Below are 22,423 nucleotides of genomic sequence, written 5' to 3' on the forward strand. Positions count from 1 at the left end.
CCACCAAGCTCAACATCAACAAGAAAACAATGGTGTTCCAACCGGGGCGATCTCGTATGGCTCCATCTTCGCAAGGACCGCTTCCCCAACGAGCGCAAGTCAAAGCTACTACCACGAGCCGACGGACCCTTCAAGGTGCTAGCACGCTACAACGACAACGCTTACAAGATTGACATCCCACGCGACACGTACAACGTAAGCCGAGCACAAGTCAAAGCTACTACCACGAGCCGACGGACCCTTCAAGGTGCTAGCACGCTACAACGACAACGCTTACAAGATTGACATCCCACGCGACACGTACAACGTAAGCGACATCTTCAACGTCAAAGACTTGTCCAAGTACCATGGTGATGAAGATCACGATCCGTGGACGGATCTCTCCCAAGGGAGGGGGGAGATGATGCGGAGCATCCTTCCATCATCCCCATGGACTCTACACCAACATATCAAGCACCACGTGGACCCATGACAAGAGCTAGAGCACGTGCAATGAAAACCGAGGTGAACTCCTTCCTACTTGATATGCATATGGACACAAACGGAACTTGGTTGCTACCTCACCAAGATACTCTATGCCTCATTAGGTATGAAGAGGAACACCACCAAGCATCTAAGGAGCATCACCAAGTCTAAGGAAAAGCGCCCCAAGTCGCCAAGGAGGAAGGAGTCCCCAAGAATCTGGACAGAAGATCCCATGCGACCCCGTGCCCACGGACTATACAGGGAGCTACGGCTGTAGCACCTCGTGCGCACGGGCGTGTACCGTGCACACAGGCCCAACTTACCCCGTGCGCACGGACCCTAAAGGATGTGCGGCTGGGATTGCTATTTGGCCTCCACTTCGCATCCACTTCGTCTCCTACCTCCCCAAGCCTATATAATTCGTACCTAGACCATATGTTAGGGTCAGCAAAGACATAGATGAGAATTTGAGAGCTTTGCTCCTTCTACCACCTCCATTGAAGATCAAGGCCTCTTATGAGAAGATCCACTTATGGATTTCAAGACCTTCATCTTGAAGAAGACTACCATCATCAAGACCTCATCTCCTAGAAGTGGGAAGAACTCTACCATTGTATCTTTCCATTGATTGAGTTTGTGAACTTGTGGATCTTGTGTTGCTACTCCAGTGGATGTGTAATTGGGTATTGTTGGAGTGAATTCCTCTTCGTGTTTTTTTGGTGTTCATCCCTTTCCTCCTCCAAGTGTGAAAAGATACATCTTAAGGTTTCACCCTACAACACTATCTTTGGTAAGAATAACTCCTGGGCCAAGATACCATGCAAAGATTTTATTCTTAAGCAGTATCTTACCTTCCAGATCTTTTTATTACTATCAACTGGCACATCTAATTGGACCAACGCTCTATACATTGAATCTACCGAGAATTTACCACTCGCATTTAGATTCCACCCAAATTCATCACGGTCTTGTGATAAATGTACCGTGGCGAGGCGATTTATCAAATCGTTATACGATGCAAATTTGGGGCCTATTAAATCTCGTCTAAATGTCACATTCGGAGGAATGGATTCCAGAACCACCGTGGCGATAGTATCGCCCTTATGACAAACAATATTATATAAAACTGGATATTGTTCCCAGAGTGTGGCATTACCTAGTGACTTGTCCTCCCAAAATCTAATTTCCGAGCCATCTTTCTAATAGAGAATGATCCATAGAGAAAGAAATATCTTCGTAGCCATTAGACCAGCCCAAAAGTACGAGTCCTCGGGCTTCCAATATACTTTGAACACTGCCTTTGAGCCAACATATTTTCTCACTAGGAGGGTTTGTCTTACACCATCTTTCGTCAGTAGCTTATAAACAACCACCTACCGAGAAGGGAAGTGTTCTTAACCTTAAGGTCACGAATACCCAACCCCCTTGGTCTTTGGGACGGAAATTCCCAATGCTAGCACACAAAAAGGAGCAAAAGGCTTGAAAACGTAAACGTCCACTTGCAAATTATGCAAACGGAAGGACTCGACAAATGCAATCTCCGAGCAATGTCTGGTCATTGTGAAAGACATCAGCTCACCACATGCTCACATGGCACATCAAACCGCACCGAACCCTTTGTACAACAAAATATTCCCTCAAGAGTCAAGATTAATGAAATAAGCCTTTCGAGAAGCATTAGTTGCAACAGTTTCAGTTCTGATTTACCAGCATAGACGGAGATATTGGGGCAAAAGCGAGATGACCACATGGACGCATCATATGAGGGTTGATGAAACTGTTGATGCCTCAGCTATCAACCAGAGAGGTTGGCGTGCTTGAAGACAAGCACCAATATCGAAGGGGTGTAATTCAACTCCGTCAAAGATAAGGTTTAGTCCTGGCAAGGTTACATCCTTGCTGTGTGCATCTTCTTGATCTGGCTTTCCTTCATGGGTGGATGACTGTTCGTCAGAGATGTGTTTGGTGGTAGCCTCGTCCTGCTCCGGAGAGAGTGAATATGACCTTTTGAGGTTCACAACATTAGTCACAAATAAATAAACATGAGAAGAATATGAAACATATGACATGAAACCATAAATTCACAAATACTTCCTCCATTCACAAATATAAGATGATTTGGATATTTCAATATGGACTACATACGGACTGAAATGAGCGAACAAACACACTAATACGTGTATGTATACATCCAATTCACAAAAAAGTTAGAACTCTTATAGTATTTGCGAACAGAGGGAGTACCTGACAGTCCTCCCATCAAAGCCCACAACTTCTGTGCCGCATCTCTGTCGGACAGCAAGTTTTAGCCTCTCGTGTTCACTTGGGGTTCTTGTGTTGGTTGGTGCTGAAGGATCATTTGCTGGATCCCATCTGCTACTAATACTATTGATTAAAGTGCGAGGTAGATCCTTTGAGTTTCCCCTCTTGTTATATAACTTAGCTACTGGTCCAGTTGCTTGATATTCACTACAAAGTTCTCTGAGACGCCTCCTTACATTTTGCATCACATCATAATGTTCAGTGAGATCATCTTTCTGAAGTATACGAGACGCAACCACCCTTTCACAAATCCTCTCACATAAGTTTGGATTGAACAAGGGAATTCCAAACTCCAAACTCAAGGGCACCCACTGGTAACTTGCATTTTCTGGGTGAAACTTATCCGATTCGACAAGATTGTTAAGTCTTAATAGACGAAGGTAGCCAAGTGTGGTCAACTGAAATTTACTGGATAGGTCTTTCAGTACTGAGGTCAAATTAAAGACCTGTTCCTTTGGCAAATTCGCTTGAGCTACCACAGATGCAATTGAATGATCATCATTCTTCAGGGGTAAAGGGATATCTACTGTGACAAGGTTTCCTGATGCGCTAAGATCATCTATTCTAAGCGGTTGCACTAACACGGCAGATTGCTTCAACATCGAGTTCAAGCAATGTAAGAGTAGATTGCCCTTGACCAAATTCCCTTCAAACTTCCCTCCTAGTCCACCAACCATAGAGCCATCCCAAGACCATATCAGTGCTTTTTCACAACCAGCTAATGGTTCAGGAAGCAATCTGAAGCGTTGTCCTTTCAAGAAAACAGCAGATAGTGGTCCAGAATGGCCTGCAGTATACAATACTAGCTTCATCCAAGGTGTCATCGCAGAATAAGAGGGTGGACCAAAATGAATCGTGCCTGAAGGACCAGGAAGAACTGATGAAGAAGGAAGAGGAACCATTGACACAATAATGTCATAGTCACGGAGAAATAGCCGTTCTAGTGTTGCTGGAGCAAGTGAAGCAAGGCTCTCACATCGGAGGACATCAACACTGTACTTCCTTTTTATCATCAACACATTGGTGCCAGTTGAGTCATTCTGAGCCTCAATTCTAACCATGTTTTCCCCACGTTCTGGTAAACCCATTGACACTGATGATATATTCTCATCTTTATTATCTAAAACACCAGTAGAGCAGTTATCCTGGGGCACTTTATCAAGGCCATCCTCAGCTCTTTCCTCGATGTTTGCATTGGCCAGATGGGCTGTAACATTTTCATGCAATAAATTTGTTGGAGTCATTGTTTCACCATCTTTATCAGTACTATCATCGGTAGAAACTCCACCGGACTTTAAACACTCGAGGGACCACCGCAGACTGAATGCATGATTAGCAAACTCCTCTAGCACACCCTCAAATTTCTTTCCTTCTAAACTAGCCAGATCACTGCATAGTTCCGCAATGCAAGAATCACCTAATTTTCCAGCTTCATACAGCGTGACAGCATGAGATTTTAGACCTGCAGTAGGTCAATTAAGGAGCTTAGTAGTGTGCTTATTTAGGCAATGCACTAGGTATTAAACTATTAATAAGTACTACAGACGTCATGTAGATCAGCAATGTACAGGAGAAGGGATCACTATATTTCTATATATTATATAAATATACAGAAGTAAAATCTTAAACATGAAAACAGGAAGGTGTCCCAACAATTGGTGTTCAAGAGATTTCAGCTCCAAATCTCACAGGTTCTGCATTACAAATAAAGATAGTATCTAACCTGGGGACAATGAACCCATCATCAAGTATGAAGTAACATTGGCATCAACAACAAAACCTACATGAGCTGTCCCAGATATTCTCCTGGGTCCATTAGTATCGATGCTAAGCAACTGTTGATTGGACTTTTCTGAGTTGATACTTGCATTTGAACCTTCATCATCATCACTAAGAATGTTACTGAGAGATGGAGGTTCACCTTCGTCTTTAAATACAGAGTCACCATCCACAAGTTTTACAGCCCAGCCCAATCGGCAAGCAAATGATGCCGCTGCCTGCAGCTGATAAAGGTCAGCTTGTAAAGTTGCAGCCAGTTCAGCAACAGTAGCATTAGCACTTGACACAACAAATACAGCATAAAGTAGCCTGCAATCAAGAAAATCAGGTAATGGATTTTATCACAATACAACAATGCAAGTGAAATATATATTTGAATAAGAAATGAAGGTCATCATCACACAGAAGGATTGCTAGCACTTACTCTTCGATTGGGTCTTCATAGGATTGATCCTTGTTAGAAACAAAGCCTTCAAGCCTAGAAACTGAACAAAAAGAACCAATATAGTAACCTGAACACATGTTTTCTTAGCACAAATCGCAACGCGTGCTTATTACTTCAATCAAAGGAACAACATTACACGGCCAATTTACCTTTCTTATTACGAAGTAAGAAAATTACTAGGAGATTTTGATATGATGATCAGCAGCATTAAATTGACACCATTGCATTAAATGGCATTTCTTTTCAAACAATGCTCTTGGGTTTCATATCCATAAGAATGACTAGTTTTATATTGTTTTCTTTTCTAACAATACTAACATGGTGAGCTACACATAGATTGGAAAGCCATAAAAGATCTTGTTTTTAAGATAGCTTTGTTTGCCATCCTTGCATGCAATTTCTTATACTCCCTCTATCCATCTATATAGGGCCTAATGCGTTTTTCGAGACTAACTTTGACCACATGTTAGAGCAATAATATATGACATGCAAGTTACACAAAGCATACCGTCAAATTCGTACGTGAAAGGAGCTCCTAATGATATAATTTTCACATTATACAACTCATATACTATTAATCTTATCAATACTCAAATGCAATCTCGAAAAACACATTAGGCCCTATATATATGGATGGAGGGAGTAGAAAGCAAAAGAATGTGATCCATGGCAAGGGGCCTCGAGCCATGCGACCATGGCAGAGGCATTCTTCGATCACTTCCTCTCACTTCTTGGCTCAGCTTCCTTGGTTCCCACTCGAAAGACTGGACATTCGAGGGGAAAGCTGACATGATGGTGGGTGTCGGAGTACGACGATCCCTTTGCAGTTCGGCTAGGGTTATCGACAACGCACAAAGAGCAAATCCAACAGTTCACACGCGGGGAATTGTCAGGTTCGGGCCGCCATGGAGGCGTAAAACCCTACTCCTGTGTTTGGGTGGCTTGACTTGGGGCTCAAGTTACAAGTGCAGCTTGCCGGGAAAACGTGAGCAAGCTGCAACTACTGTGTAAGCGTGAGCAGGGTGTCGACCTGTGCCAAGGTAGCCATGGGCCTCCTTTATAGACGAAAAGGGGTCACCACAGTGGCAACATGCTCATTACAAGTATGTGAATAGTAGTCTTGATGCTATCCACCCTAATCCTGCCGGAGTAGGACAAGGGCATCTAATGCACCGTGAGCTGGTGGCCATCCTTCGGCAAAAGGTGTCTCTCCTTCTGTGCCGTCGACGTGGATGAACCTATCTTCTTGACACGTCCACTATACGGGTGTCAATAAAGTTGATCTGCATGCGAGGTGCCGACACGCGTCCTGTTGACTCCCATCGAGCCACCTGCCCGCTCGACACTCACCTTGACAAGCCATCAGCTGGTCGATGAGGTGGAGCGGCCGACGGGGAAGGGAGAGCTTTCCGGCAAGGAGCCTTGGCTTGCCGGTGCGAAGCTTGCCGTCAACTGAAGTCTTGTCCTTCAGTACTAACGTAGTACTTGTCGATGACCTGCCTAGAGGTCCTCTTCACGGTCTTGGTGTCCAAGAGGTGAGGCTTGGGTTGAGCTATCCTCCGGCAAGCCCTTGCCGTCCGGAGGGCTACAACTGCCTGTGCACAAGTCTGGAGTACTAAAGGACCCCTGTTTTAGTACACCGACAGGAGCCCCCGGGCCTGGACCGTACACGCATGCGAGGCGTCGTTGGGCTAGGCCCAAACAGTGCACAGGCACGCGTGGCAGGGAATAACTGTTGTAATCTTCTCTTTTACCACGCCCCCACGATGCGCATTAAATGCGGAACGTGAGAGAGGTGGAACGAAACGGCTGCCAAGGGTAGTGCACCTGAAAAGCGCCCTGAAAAGTGCAGCCACGTAGGACGGAAAAGAGCCAGCCTCCGCGCCTTCCCCATTAAAAGGAAACCTCGAGAGGCGCTGCTCATTTACCCCCTTCCGCTCCCAATCTAGCAGCTGCCTCCTCCATCTTCCTCCTCGCGCAAGAACAAAGCACCCTGCTCCTTCCGCCGCCGCTCCACCACTCCATTCCTCAATCCCCAGCGCATTCACCATGGCCCCAAAAAGAGCGAAGAAGGCGATGGACCTGGAGGCAGAGAAGAAGAAACTCGAGAGGGAGAAACAGCGGCGGGAGAACGCCATCTTCCCGCCGGCGTTGACGGCCAACGACCTAACTTCAAGATATTCGTACGTCTGGTCGAGCCAGACCGACAATCATCCGGCTACAGAAGTCCTCCCGGGGTCGGCTGATCCAGCAGACAACCAGTTTCACTTCTTTGCCGGGTATTTCTATGGCGGGCGCTGCCCACCTTTTTCAGATTCTTCATGGAGGTCATGCAGTCCTACGGATTTCATTTGCTGGATTTTGCTCCCAATGCCATCACCTGCGTGTCTATTTACGCACATCTGTGCGAAAACTTCCTAGGGATAGCACCCAATCTTAGACCTGTTCCGGCACTTCTTCATCCCCCAGATCGAGAACAACGCTCTCTCTGGCAGCATTACCTGGATTCCAAGAACGCGGATGAAGGAGCAGCTTGAGGGCAAGCTGCACACCAAGTGGAACAAGTGGAGGGCGGATTGGTGCTGGATTAAGCAGGATCCGCAAGATGAAATCCCTCCCTTCTGCCGCCTCCGGACTCAGAGGATCGGGAAGGGAAGAACTTGGAGCAATGTCGGGCCCAGCAACGCCAAGCTCGGGATGGCGTTGTACAGAATCCACCGTCTCAAGGCCGTCGGGCTGACCTTAAAGGTGGTTGGGACGGATATCACCCGTTGCCGGATCGCCCCGCTGCATCACAGAGGAGGCCGAAGGGCATGGGAGTACCAGAACCCCAACTACCCAATGCGCCTGCACCCTGGGGCCGACAGCAACTTGTCGGTGATGGAGCACTACTTGCTTATATGTCAGCTCTTCAACAAGGGCTGCGAGTTCCTCTTGCCGGAAAAGGTGGTTCTGCTCTGCAACAACTCCGCCAAGGGCGAGATCCTAGCCAAGATGCCGGAGTGCAACGCCGACGCCAAGGGGGTTGTGGAGCGGTGGACAGAGCCCTCCAAGGCGGAGGTGGACAAACTGCTTGCGGGTTTGAAGGAGAAGGCTGTCCGGGTGGAGAACGACATGGTTCACCCCACCAGAGATGACGAGGCCGTCTTCCTCAAGGCCAGAACCGAAGAGGCCAAGAAGGCTAAACACCTCCGGCAAAAGGTCGAGGCCACCGGCAAGGGGAAGCAGGCTGTGGAGCACAGGGGAGCACACTGAAGACGGGGCCAGTGCCCATTGAGGATGACGCCAAAGAGCAGCTCGCTGAGGAAGATGCCCAAGAGCATACCGGCGAGACCACCGAGGATGACGATCTCGTCGGGGAGCACGAGGACGATGAGGAGGTGCCCGCCGGAGAAACGAAGGGAGATGACTACATTCCCCCAGCTCGCACCAAAAGTGCCTTTGCAAAAAGGCCCGACAAGAAGTGGGAAGCATGCCTTTGATCTGCTAGCACGAAGCTTGTTGGGACCCAGGTGGCCGGCAAGGCTTCTCGTGCGCAGCCTTCTCAGCACCACCCCCCTCGCATCCCAGCATCCCGGCAATTGACTTTGTCGGTTGCTGGAGAGGTGGGTGCTCCACAACCCCCAGCTCCTTCAAGGATGAAGCGTGGTAGGAGCCCTCCACCGCCACCCGCCACGACCGGAGCCGAGGCGGCTGCGCTCTATGACTTGTCCATCCTCAGCGAGCCTGGAGAAAGAGGAGTAAGCACCCCACCCTCCTGTCATCACGCTCTATGACAAATCCAACAGTTCACACACGGGGAATTGTCAGGTTCGAGCCGCCATGGAGGCGTAAAACCCTACTCCTGTGTTTGGGTGGCTTGACTTGGGGCTCAAGTTACAAGTGCAGCTTGCTGGAAAAACGTGAGCAAGGTGCAACTAGTGTGTAAGCGTGAGCAGGGGTCGACCCGTGCCAAGGTAGCCATGGGCCTTCTTTTATAGACGAAAAGGGGTCACCACAGTGGCAACATGCTCATTACAAGTATGTGAATAGTAGTCTCGATGCTATGCACCATAATCCTGCCGGAGTAGGACAAGGGCATTTAATGCACCGTGAGCTGGTGGCCATCCTTCGACAAAAGGTGTCTCTCCTTCTGTGCCGTCGACGTGGATGAACCTATCTTCTTGACACGTCCACTAGACGGGTGTCAATAAAGTTGATCTGCATGCGAGGTGCCGACATGCGTCCTGTTGACTCCCCTCAGGCCACCTGCCCGCTCAACACCTCACCTTGACAAGCCATCAGCTGGTCGATGAGGTGGAGCGGCCGGAGAGTGAGAGGGAGAGCTTTCCGGCAAGGAGCCTTGGCTTGCCGATGTGAAGCTTTGCCGTCAACTGAAGTCTTGTCCTTCGGTACTAACTTAGTACTTCTTGATGACCTGCCTAGAGGTCTTCACAGTCTTGGTGTCCAAGAGGCGAGGCTTGGGTTGAGCTATCCTCCTGCAAGCCCTTGCCGTCCGGAGGGCTGCAACTGCCTGTGCACAAGTCTGGGGGTACTAAAGGACCCTGTTTTAGTACACCGGACAGCTGGGTTTGTGGGGCAGCACGATTCTGAGGTGGCAGCTCGTCCAACAGGGTTTTGACCTCGGCGGACGGTGCGAACGGCCAAATCGCAGCAGCAGGAGGCGGACGGCGGCGGCAGCAGTCAGAGATACGGCAGCGGCGAGGGAAGAAGGGACAGCAGCGGCCGGAAAGATGACGCTGCAGCGCGAGATCCGACCTTAGCACGAGTTGCACATGCAAAAAAGTAACCTAGGGCTCTGAAACCATGTTAGGAAAAATGCAACTTGTATTTCCAGGTGGTCATAGGCCGCCAATATATTATGCAGAAAACCCCTTATAGAACGGAGAAAATACAACGGGTACACGGCTAAGTACTTTTCTAAAATGTACGGGCAATGTATTAAATGTTGAACCTGTCAAAGCAAAAAAACTATTCACTCGCATGTTTGTACAACCTATATGTTTGGTTTCTATCAAAGATAAGAAATTTTAGGACAAATCATTTACGTCATAACTTGATCGAAAAGGGAAAAGGTTATCCAAATCATTTATTGGCAGTCACGAGACAAGATATTACATGCCCATGACACAAAGAGAAAACATGAATGCGGGATTTAGATACAAGACAGCATGAGCAACAACGCCAATCAATTAGAGTAATTTTAATATGAACAAACTAAACAAAGCACTAGACAATTTTAACCTAAGCATTACATGGGTGTCTTAGCCTCAAAAAATATTCCATGAACTCTATATACCTTTGAAGCGGTCATCAGTGTAAACAGGCACATCAAAGTACACTAACCCTCTTTTATAGAGGTCATCTATAATCTTCATATCAAAAAGAACGTATGAATTGGCTTCCTCTTTGCAGATTTTGTCTATGGTTGCTGTTTCTTCTTCTGAAAGTTTCTACAGTAGATTAATAAACATTAATTCTTATCAGTTCTACATAAGACTTCACAAAGAAATGATAGCTTCATATAGACCAAACAAGAAGCTCATCTTCCATACTGAGAAAGAGGGAACCTGACCTTGAACTCTTCCAATGTAAAGTTAACCAGACAAACTCCCCACCAAGGCTCGATTGGGAAGTCAACAGGCTGTGTAGGCAGTAAATCTTTTGCGATTGATTTGTTCAGCTTCCACATTAGTTTCTGAAGAATTAAACAGAGGGAAACCCATCATTTACTAGGATGATCGATCTTGCTGCAAGATAGTTTACCAACATGATAAACCTCTCTAGGTATACTAAGAACAAAGTTAACCTGATTTCCGAGACTTATCATGAACTAAACTAACATGATTTTTCATTTTTTTTAAGAGAAAAAAACCCCAGCCTGATAGTATATGCACAGTGTGGTCTAGAACATTATACAGCTCAGATTGACTTAGATTTCTCACAAAAAAAGAGTTGACTAACTTTTATATCTATGCAAGAGTTCATTTATGATCTTAGGCTTAAGTTATTATTTATGTTCTGGTCATGTAGATAACACCGAGTAGTTATAGTTAATTACTAGTTATTGTAATAAGAGCGTGTACAGTTTGCAAGCGCTCAGAGAGGTGCTTAACAAATTAAGCTGATTTGTTTTGCCATGTGGACAGCATTGTTGCTTATTTTTTTACTAGAATACACACAAGCGTGCGTATCTTATACTCCCCCCGTTCCATAATATAGTGCGTATAGATTTTTTTTTTGAAAAGTCAAACTTTGACCAAGTTTATAGAGAAAACTTTGGCATTCTAGATGAAAATGTTTTACTCCACAAACTTGGTCAAAGTCTATGAGGTTTGACTTTTCAAAAAATCTATATGCACTACATTATGGAACGGAGGGAGTATGAAGAAAGGGTATAGAGCCCATCCATGGTACACTGTAACATAGGCACGATGTGCCAATCCACTTAATCCTGTTACATGATTACTCACCTGAACATAGGCACAATTTGCAAGTACGCACATTGTTGCTTATTTTTCGAAGCATGAGTGCTTGATAGGCACCAACACTTAAGAAATGCTTATGTATTTGATTAACACGAATTTCATCTAAGCACCAGCAGGTAGGGGCTTGCATTAATTAATCATTTATGTTCTGGTCTTCTTGATAACACCAAATTGTAGTTATCATAGTAAGAGCATGTAAAATTTGCAAGTGCTTAGAGAGGTGCTTAGCAAACTAAGCCGATTTCTGTCATGTGGGATGGCATTCGTGCTTATTTTGAAGCATGAGCGCTTGATAGACACAGGTGCTTATGTATTTAATTAGCACAAAATTCATATATGAATCAGCTTTTGGGAAGGGGAGCCTTGGCGCAATGGTAAAGCTGCTGCCTTGTGACCATGAGGTCATGGGTTCAAGTCCTGGAAACAGCCTCTTACAGAAATGTAGGGAAAGGCTGCGTACAATAGACCCAAAGTGGTCGGATCCTTCCCCGGACCCTACGCAAGCGGGAGCCACATGCACCGGGCTGCCCTTTTTAATCAGCTTTTGCCTTAAGTGCCCGAGGCTTGCCAATGGTAGGGGCTTGCATTGGAGTAGATAAAATTTATTTAAGTGCTTGATGATGTGGCTAGATACTCTCCCTTTAAGCACTCGCGCATAAGTACCTTGCACTATGCATGCCCTAGGGTTCACCAGATTGATGGCTAATTGAATTTATTCTTGCATGAGAAAAGCTAGCATTTCATTTATTTTTCCAAGACTTTAAATCGCATGTTATTGATCTTTCTAATGGATAAATCAAAATCCCACATAATCAACTATTTAGGCCGATACTAAAAGCAATAGGGCTCAGATATAAATGCATGTGCAAACAGAGGACTGGAAACACAGAGGAAATTAGATCATATTACAGAGAACGTGCAAGAGCACATCCTATCATACGAAGAAACAACAACAACAAAGCCTTTAGTCCCAAACAAGTTGGGGTAGGCTAGAACTGAAACCCATAAGATCTCGCAAACAACTCATGGTTTTGGCAGATGGATAGCTGCTTCCACGCACCCCTGTCCATGGCTAGTTCCTATCATATGGAGAAAAGCAAAACAAATTTACAAGAGTCCAGTCACGACAGGCTTTTCATCTTAAGGGAAAGGAAACAACCGAGGACCAAACCTAGCACTACACACCCTCAAGCCTATTCCTCATGGTAGTTCATGCAACCAACGGCGATAGGTGTGAACCCAGAGCTTAGACTTCTATGGAAAGAAACCATTTTATTTCATAGTAATGCTATGGTGTTCTTATGGTTAGTTTGGAGTGCAGAATTGGAAATGGAAAACAGAATTTAGCAACTAATGCCAATTTCATGGAAACGAAACTTATAGATGAATTTCAAGTGTTGGATCACAATCCATTCAGCCAAAGCCCCTTAAACCCTATGTATGTTTCACAAGATTGAAAGGGCAATTGATACCATGAAAATAAAGTAATGAGAACATTGACAGTAGTGCAGTACTACCTTTGATCTGCATTTGTTCATAATATCAATAAATTCATTTCTGCCAATACCAGTCAGCCTTAGGGCATCAGCAGCAGTGAAGTTTGGAATACTATCATATGGTTGTTCTGCAATGTAATTACACATGTAAGAAATATATACATAAATATTGTTGATGAATAAAGCAAGTAAAAATCCCATCAGTTGTGATATTTCATCTCATATTTCACCGTGGCTCCAAACTATTATTGGGATAAGCAGTAAGAACACAACGTCCCAATGCTGAGAAGTGGGATGCTGACGCACATTTTTTTTCAGAAAAGGCAAAGCTTGTGTTTCTATCCATTGGTAGAAGAAAGATTTACAACCGTACAAGCCCAAGACTAGGCCAAAACAAACAAGCATTCAAGACAAGACTACGACAGCGGCTGCTAGACAGACACAACAACAGACACCACCAAACAAACCCCAGCCTAGAAGCCATCCACACAAACACGCAGCACGGAAACCCCGCCACAGGAAGCGACAATCCAACTCTGAGAAGAGGGCAAAGTTGGGCCTCTCCCGCTTTGGAGAGAAGACACATGGCGTCGTGGACCACCGGTCTTGCACCGCCGCTAGTGCCGAGGCCACCACAGCTCACCGCATCCCTTGATCCTTGTCCATCGCAAGATACTCCAACATCCGTTAGTCAAAACCCCTCGAGAACCCCAGGCTTGGCCCCTGCTAAGGCGTCAGGCAGGGAGGTCTCTAAGTAAGCACCCTCGTTCAGAAAGGATGTTGCTTTCACCAGAGCTCCAAGGGATTCTTGCTCCCTTGGGGGTCCCTCGATCCCAAGACCGCACTTGGGCAGAGCGACCACCGGTGGGAAGGACAACGCCCGGGGAGTTGGGGCCACGGCTGTAATGTTTAGGCTCGGCTGCTAATCAAAAACCTTCATGTGGCCTAAGAGAAGAGCAAACCAAAACAAAGGCGCCAAAGAAACTCACATGTTGGATCTAGGAATCCAGTTCACCAGCCTAGCCCACCTAGCGGCTGAAGGCGCCAATCGAACAAAGCCGCCGAAGGGACGCCACCACTTCACTTTGATCGCCAAAGAACACGAACATGGCTCCCCACCAGCCAATGGACCAAGAAAGGGGCCCCTTCCATTCCCACTGGCCATCAAAGAGAGCCCGAGGAGTCTGGACAAAGAGGAAACGAACAAAGCATAAAGGAGGCGCCTGTTAAAGACGGAGCACGAAAAAGGTTTGGTGCAGCGGCAAACGAAAGGTCGAGTGACACGCCCCCTGTTACCTTATATGACAACCCATAGTTACCGGATTCGGGGTTCACTCCATTCACCATTCGGGTTCGGGATTCGCGATTCGGTAGTGCCTAAGAATCGAGTTTGGTGGGGGGTATACAGCTCTAGTTCGTGAATCGGGTGACCGCTTCGTGAATTAGATGATTCCGATTCATGAAAAAGAGGACTCCGATTCGTGAATAGTATTTTCACAAAGAACAGAAGGAAGTTCTGCAAAAAAAAGGAAGTTGAATAGTTAAAAACCAGATAATGGACTTGGAAAATGCCATTGCATTGTTGACTCTTCGCCCATAGAAAGCTCTTAATGAGTGCTCTAATCAATGGCACAAATATCAAAATCTGATTAGAAGATGAATGGAGAGAAAGTTCCCACCACAGATTTCGCTTGGATGACGTACTGGTTAGTCTCATTCAAACCAGATTTATTCTTCTAAAAAGAATCCAAACTAGACTCATTGTCTTCTGCAGGAAGCCCGAGCTATTCCCCAACTCCACCCCGTGCGTTCTCCAAATCCAGAGCTCCTAAATCCGGATAGCCAGCAGAGTAGAGAGACACAACGCCTTACCAATGATGGAGGTGATGCGCGCGCAAAAAAGAAGGTGCTGCTCGACGGAAGTGATGCGGAAGATGAATGTTCACTTTAATGCGTAAACTTGAAAAGTACGCCGAACTGGTTCTAAAACATGGCACGGAGGGGGAAATGGTGGAGGCCGCGTTCTTCTTCAACGACCGTAAAATGGTGGACTCCTCCAAGCTTCGGGCCACCGTTCGCGTCTTCTTCAACGACCTAGGCTACGACCACAAGATCGCACCCGAGCCGCCCAACCATGTGGGATGCCCTCGCTACTTGGATGATGGCCACTACGGGGGCGGCACGGGACGGTATGATGACTATCACGGCCAGCGCCACCGCCACTGGCACCACTCCGACTTGGACGACAATGAGACCTCAGAACGCAGCTGCTCCCCCTCACACGAGCCCTGGGATCCAGCCTTGGGCCGCGGTGGCACAGTGGTTAGGCAGACCCGTGATCTATGTTTTTAAGGCGGTAAAGCGTCATAAGGCGGAGGAGGGCCGCTCTGACGCCTAAGCGCCAAGGCGAGGCAAGGCGACGCCTTAAACATTGCAGGAAAAGAGTTATCGATAGGTCTGCACATATTAATACTAGAAAAAGAGCAATGGCTGAGAGATGGGCCACTACTTATGCACCTCCCAGTGGCCCAAAAGCCCATCTAGTGGCCATATACACCCCCGTGACCTAATTCCACTATCTCCTTCCCTTCTTTCCCACCACAGCCGCCACGGCGCCACACCCTTCTGTTCCTCCCTCCTCTTCGCAGTCCTCCCTCCTCCAGTCCCCCCTCCTCTTCATGGCCACACCCTTCTCCCTCACAGCAGCAAGCCCCAGGAGCAGCCACAACTAGGGCAGCCAGGAGCCTCCAATCCTCCTGTGACGCCCGGATAATTAAGCTACAGTAACCCTCTACTAATGATGCCACATCACCACTATTATTGTTACTAAAATCACTCTGGTTCAAATCCCGTTCGAATTCAAAATTCGAAATCAAGTCAAACGTTAAAGGTTTTCAAATATTAAGACTAAAATGTTCGGTTGGTGCCAAATAATGCATAGGTAATTATTGTCGAGAAACCACACTTTTATAAAATGTTTAAGTAAACTAAAATGAATAAAACAGTAGCTAAACCAATTAAATAAAGGCCTTTTGAATTTTATAAAATATTAAACTATTTTGTTCAGGGGTAAAACTTTTTAAGACAGTAGTTGGAATTGTAACTCCATTTTAGGTGTGGGTTTTATTTTTGTAAAACTATAAAGTATTAAAGAAATAAAAGCAAACAGAAAAGACAAAAGGGAAAATAAAACAAAAAGAAAAAGAAAACCCCCCAGGCTAGTTGGGCCTCGGCCCAGCCAGTGGCCTGCCAGGCCGGCCCACTCCCTCCCCTGGCTTATAACCCCCTGGGGGCACCGAACCCTAGCCCGATCCCCATTCCCCCCCCCTCGCACTCCTCTCTCTCCCTCCTCTGCCCGATCTGGATCGGGGCAAACCCCGATCCCATCGGCCCGACGCCGCCGTCGATCCCCGCGGCCACTACGCCGGGGCCCCCTCGCCGGGACGCCCTCCCGCCTCTGCACGAATGCCCCCGACGCCGCGGAGCTTCGTCACCAACCCGCCGGAAGCCGCGGCCTCGACCCGTCGCCGATCCACGCCGCCCCGCAGCTGCACCACCGCCTTGACCTCGCCGTCGTCCCCGTCCTCCTCGAGCACGCTGCCATAATCCCTACCCCCGTCGTGAGCTCCGACCTCCCCTCCTCTCTCTGTCGCGTCGCATCTCCTCGTCCTACGCCGGCCCCCTCTCCCCTCTGTCCCCGCCCGGGCACCACCGCGCCGGCTCGCCCGTCGCCTTGCCGCTGCACGCGCCAACCGCGCCGTGGCCGCGACCTGCGCCCTGCACCGCACGCGCACGGGCTTGGCCCCGCACGGGTGCGCCCGCAACCGCGCCATGGCGCCTCACCATGGCCTCGCATGGCCCACGCCTTGCCCCGCCCGGCACGCCGCCGCGCGCGCTCGTGCGCGCCGCCCCTGCTCCCTCTATGCCCCGAGCGGCCACTGCCGCAGTGCCCCCCCCCCTCGCAGCCACTGCGCCTCCCGCTCGCCGGTCCAGTCGCCGCCTCCGGCCGAGCACTTGGCCGCCGGCGCCCCACCGACGCCGCGCCTGCACAGGCAAGCCCGTAACCCAAACGGGCTAGCGCCCCCGCGGTGGCCCTGTGGGCCACTGACTAGGGGGGCCCACCCCTAGAACGAAAAAAATAATAATAAAAATAAATTTAATTAATTAACTAAATTAATTAAGTTAATTAATCCTGTTTAAATTAATCTAATTAATTAGTTAATTTAATTAAAACAGTAATTAATTAGCTAAACCCTAATTAAACTAAGCCGTGTATGACATGCGGGACCCACACGTAGTTGACTGCTGACATCAGCATGATGTCATGCTGACGTCATCTTTTACTGTTCTAGATAATGTTGAATTAAATTAATTAAATAAATTCTAAAATTGATTTAAAACTTTAGAAAATCATATAAAATAAACCGTAACTCAGATGAAAATACTTTCTACATGAAAGTTGCTCAGAACGACGAGACGAATCCGGATACGCAGCCCGTTCGTCCGCCACACATCCCTAACATATCGAACTCGCAACTTTCCCCCTCCGTTTCATCTGTCCGAAGATGCGAAACATCGGGAATACTTTCCCGGATGTTTCCCCCCTTCGCCGGTACCACCTACTGCCGCGTTAGGGCACACCTAGTACCGCTCATTGTCATGTCACGCATCGTCAGGCTTATGTTTGCATTGTATTTACTGTTTCTTCCCCCTCTTCTCTCCGGTAGACTACGAGACCGACGCTGCTGCTGCCCAGTTCGACTACGGAGTTGACGACCCCTCCTACTTGCCAGAGCAACCAGGCAAGCCCCCCCCTTGATCACCAGATATCGCCTATTCTTCTCTATACTGCTTGCATTAGAGTAGTGTAGCATGTTACTGCTTTCTGTTAATCCTATCCTGATGCATAGCCTATCCTTGCTACTACTGTTGTTACCTTTACCTGCAATCCTACATGCTTAGTATAGGATGCTAGTTTTTCATCAGTGGCCCTACATTCTTGTCCGTCTGTTGTGCTATACTATCGGGCCGTGATCACTTGGGCGGTGATCACGGGTATATACTTATATACTCTATACATGACACATGTAGTGACTAAAGTCGGGTCGGCTCGTAGGAGTACCCGCAAGTGGATCTTTGTGGCGGAGCGACAGGGCAGGTTGAGACCACCTAGGCGAGAGGTGGGCCTGGCCCTGGACGGCGTCCGCGGTTACTTCAACGTAACACGCTTAACGAGTTCTTGGTATTTGATCTGAGTCTGGCCATTTGGTCTATACGCACTAACCAGCTACGCGGGAACAGTTATGGGCACTCGACGTCGTGGTATCAGCCGAAGCTCTTCTTGACGTCAGCGACGGAGCGGCGCGCGCCGGATTGGACTGGAACGCCTGCTAGGCTAGGTCTGCTTCCGGCCGCCCTCGCAACGTGCAGGTGTGCAATGGGCAATGGGCCAAGACCCCTGCGCGCATAGGATTTAGACCGGCGTGCTGACCTCTTGGTTGAGCCTAGGTGGGGCTGCGACGTGTTGATCTTCCGAGGCCGGGCATGACCCAGAAAAGTGTGTCCGGCCAAATGGGATCGAGCGTGTTGGGTTATGTGGTGCACCCCTGCAGAGAAGTTTATCTATTCGAATAGCCGTGTCCCTCGGTAAAAGGACGACCCGGAGTTGTATCTTGACCTTATGACAACTAGAACCGGATACTTAATAAAACACACCCTTCCAAGTGCCAGATACAACCCGGTGATCGCTCTCTACCAGGGCGACGAGGAGGGGATCGCCGGGTAGGATTATGCTATGCGATGCTACTTGGAGGACTTCAATCTACTCTCTTCTACATGCTGCAAGATGGAGATGGCCAGAAGCGTAGTCTTCGACAGGATTAGCTATCCCCCTCTTATTCTGGCATTCTGCAGTTCAGCCCACTGATATGCCCCTTTACACATATACCCATGCATATGTAGTGTAGCTCCTTGCTTGCGAGTACTTTGGATGAGTACTCACGGTTGCTTCTCTCCCTCTTTTCCCCCTTTCCTTCTACCTGGTTGTCGCAACCAGATGTTGGAGTCCAGGAGCCAGACGCCACCGTCGACGACGACACCTACGGCACTGGAGGTGCCTACTACTACGTGCAGCCCGCTGATGATGACCAGGAGTAGTTAGGTGGATCCCAGGCAGGAGGCATGCGCCTCGTTCGACCTGTATCCCAGTTTGTGCTAGCCTTCTTAAGGCAAACTTGTTTAACTTATGTCTGTACTCAGATATTGTTGCTTCCGCTGACTCGTCTATGATCGAGCACTTGTATTCGAGCCCTCGAGGCCCCTGGCTTGTATTATGTTGCTTGTATGACTTATTTATGTTGTAGAGTTGTGTTGTGATATCTTCCCGTGAGTCCCTGATCTTGATCGTACACATTTGCGTGCATGATTAGTGTACGATTGAATCGGGGGCGTCACACCTCCCTCCTCTTCATGGTCCCGGGAGACAGCGGGGCCGTCATCTCCAAGCCCCAGGAGCAGCCACAACTAGGGCAGCCACAGCCGTACACTTCATGTCTGTCTAAGGCGGGGTGGACGCCTTGCCATCCTGGGGCGCCTCGACGCTTAGGCGACGCCTTAAAAACATAGCCCGTGATGCGCTGCCAGTCCACCCACCCGTCTCCAGTCCCATCCGCCGATCCGATGGACCCAGTGCTCTCCCCGGCCAGCGGTGGTTCCCCGTTGCTCTCGGCGGAGGAGAGTGGCACATCTAGTGCCGGACTGCTCCTCACTCCGGCCTCCTCCTTGCGCTCCCCTCCCGAGGCTCTCACCATCAACGTCTCCACCGCCACTGAAGACCCCGTCACCCGGCCCACCTTGGTGGCCCCTCCTCCCGGCCTGGTGGCCACCCACCCCGAGCTCAATGCAGCGCTGCCATCCCCGGTCGTGCCTTCGCCCATGGAGCAGCTAGGGCAAGAGCCGCCTCCCCCGGCTGTGCATCCGACCACAGAGCAGCCCGGGCAGGCTCCCCTCTGCTGCGCCTCCTGCACACCGCCTCTCCTGGGCACTCTGTGCCTTCCACCCACTCGGGTGTTGGGGCCTGCACCTTGCGTCGCTCAGGCTTTGACCGCGGCGGCCCCGGGCACCCCGACGACCGCAGGCCTCAGTGGTGACCACTCCAATGGCCTCCCACCCCCACCCACCGCGGACCGCGGCCTACTCCAGGTGAGCCAGGCCCATGTCGACTCTGGTGACGGCCTCTAGTCGCAGCTCTCGTCTTACGCGGCCAGACCGATGGATAGCCCCGAGCGGGCAGAGATCCGGGCGGCGTTTCGAAACCTCAAGTCAGGTACTACAGAAATTCTTGCTAGTTCGTCCAATTGCTCATTCTCTACTCTAGAATCGGCTCCAATTGGTCATCTGGCTAAGGTCGCGGCAGACACGGCGATCGTCTTTACGGGGAATTAGGTCGCTCCTTAGTTCAGATTGAGGCGATTCGCGCTCGCGAGATCCTAGATGGGAGGCTGACCGAGACTCGCGCCCACCTTCTCCGCGCTTCTACCTCCAAGACATCCACCCTTCCCAAACCCCGTGGGTGGAATTACCTCGACGGAGGTGGTGAAAGTTCGTGGCCGCACACGCTCCCGCACCGCAGCCTTATGTGAACAGTGCCTCCCTCATTCTAGGGCAAGCAGCCCCCCGATGGCTCCTTGATGCGGGCCCTCTTCTAGAACATCCGCGGCTTCGGCCAAGATGGCCGCCGCCGCCAACTCATCGAGTACATGCGTGACGAAAGGATCGACATTGTGGCCATTCAGGAACTAAGCGAACGGACTTTGCCCTTCCAGAACTAGAACGGCCGAGCTCTCACCTGTTTGCCTGGCACTGGCTCCCTTCTAGTGGGAGCGCCAGCCATTCGGGTGCCATCCTTTTAGGCGTGAAGGATGCCACCTTTGAGGTGGGTAGCATGGGTAAGGGCTTTTTTTTGTTAGCATGGAGATTTTCAAGCAGGCTCTCAACTTCAAATGGGAGATTGTCATAGTCTACGGCCCTGCCGACTACTGCCGATCAGTGGCCTTCCTCGACGAGCTTCAGAGGAAAGTCTCGGCTGCCCAATTGCTGGTGGTGGTTGGGGGCGACTTCAACCTCATCCAATCCGTCGAGGACAAAAGCAATAATCTAGTCAACCTCCCCCGGATGCAAATGTTCAACGACTGCATCACTGATCTTGGTCTCAGAGAATTAGATAGGATTGGGGTCAGGTTCACCTGGACCAATAGACAGATTGATCCGACGCGGTCTGTTCTTGACCGCATCTTTGTGTCGTTGGAATGGGAGCTCCGCTGCCCCCTCGCTTCTCTCCGTGCCATCACCAGGATCGGGTCTGACCACGTCTTTCTGCTCCTCTCTTCGGAAAACGACCGGCCTTCGCAACCTACACAGTTGCGCTTCGAGACCTTCTAGCTTAATCAATGAGGGTTCGTCGAGGCCGTCTGCGGTCGGTGGATTGCGGCTCGTGTGACCCCTCACCGTTCCCTCTTGGTGGTTGACTTTTGGCACTTCTACGCTAAGCACGCTTGCCAGTTCATGAAGAGCTAAGGGGCTAACTTGGGCCGGAATCTGATGGAGCGTAAGAAAGCGCTCCTTGCCTCCATCCAGGCATTAGACCTCCGGGCTGACTCCTCGGGCCTGTCTCCTGACAGGTGGATGGTTTGAGGGCCAGCTCAAGATCATCTACACCGACGAGGAGGCCTACTGGCGCCGAGGTACCCAGGCGGTGGGACCTCCAGGGCGACGCTAATACGGCATACTTCCAACTTTCCAAGCAATTGCTAATAGGCGTTGCAACACCATCCCCCTCCTTTAGGACGGTGATGACCTCCTCCAATGGCCGTCTGACATTCGCGCCCACGTCGATTGATTCTACAAAACCCTCTTCTCCCACTCCCCTAGGGGAGGAGTGGCCCTTGCTCCTAATACTTGGACGGGCCACCAGCTTGTTTAGACAGTGGATAACGCCGCCCTCACGGCCCCTTTTGCCGAGGAGGTCCTGGCGGCCATTAATGCCATGAATCCGGCATTCCGCCTCGGAGCCCGATGGTCTCCCGATGAAGTTCTTCCAGTCCTTCTGGAGTGTCATCAAGCCAGAAGTTATGGCACTGTTTGAGGAGTTCTATGTGGGCTCCATAGACCTTACCCGGCTTAATTACGGGATTATCACTCTAATCCCCAGTGTGCCCGGGGCCTCAGACATCCGCCAATTTCGCCAGATCACGGTGATAAATGTGATCTTCCACAGTCTGGCAAAGGGGTACGCCTATAGGGTGATCGATCCCAACCAATCGGCCTTCATCCAAGACCGATACATCTTGGATGGGGTCTTGGTTTTCCATGAGGTCCTTCATGAGGTCCATGCTAGACAACAGAAGGCGATCTTCTGAAAGATCGACATC

General features: G+C 49.3%; 1 protein-coding gene across 5 annotated transcripts in view; it reads right to left on the minus strand.

Moving 5' to 3' along the window:
- Window positions 1-1,997: 1,997 nt before the first annotated feature.
- LOC123078303 (protein FAM91A1) overlaps window positions 1,998-22,423 on the minus strand; it is a 47,132-nt gene continuing 26,706 nt past the window's right edge. For 3 of the 5 annotated variants that reach the window (XM_044500761.1, XM_044500764.1, XM_044500762.1), the window contains exons 4-10: window positions 13,017-13,123; window positions 10,587-10,709; window positions 10,311-10,464; window positions 4,991-5,051; window positions 4,511-4,875; window positions 2,710-4,249; window positions 1,998-2,469 (exon numbers count right to left, since the gene is read on the minus strand). In XM_044500761.1, coding sequence (XP_044356696.1) covers window positions 2,223-2,469; window positions 2,710-4,249; window positions 4,511-4,875; window positions 4,991-5,051; window positions 10,311-10,464; window positions 10,587-10,709; window positions 13,017-13,123 — 2,597 coding nt within the window. In that variant the 3' untranslated portion in view covers window positions 1,998-2,222. Of the gene's footprint in view, window positions 2,470-2,709; window positions 4,250-4,510; window positions 4,876-4,990; window positions 5,052-10,310; window positions 10,465-10,586; window positions 10,710-13,016; window positions 13,124-13,984; window positions 14,180-14,291; window positions 14,512-22,423 lie in introns of those variants that run through there. The other 2 variants (XM_044500763.1, XM_044500765.1) reach the window with 2 other exon arrangements.

Source organism: Triticum aestivum, chromosome 3D, assembly GCF_018294505.1.
Source record: "Triticum aestivum cultivar Chinese Spring chromosome 3D, IWGSC CS RefSeq v2.1, whole genome shotgun sequence".
NCBI lineage: Eukaryota > Viridiplantae > Streptophyta > Magnoliopsida > Poales > Poaceae > Triticum > Triticum aestivum.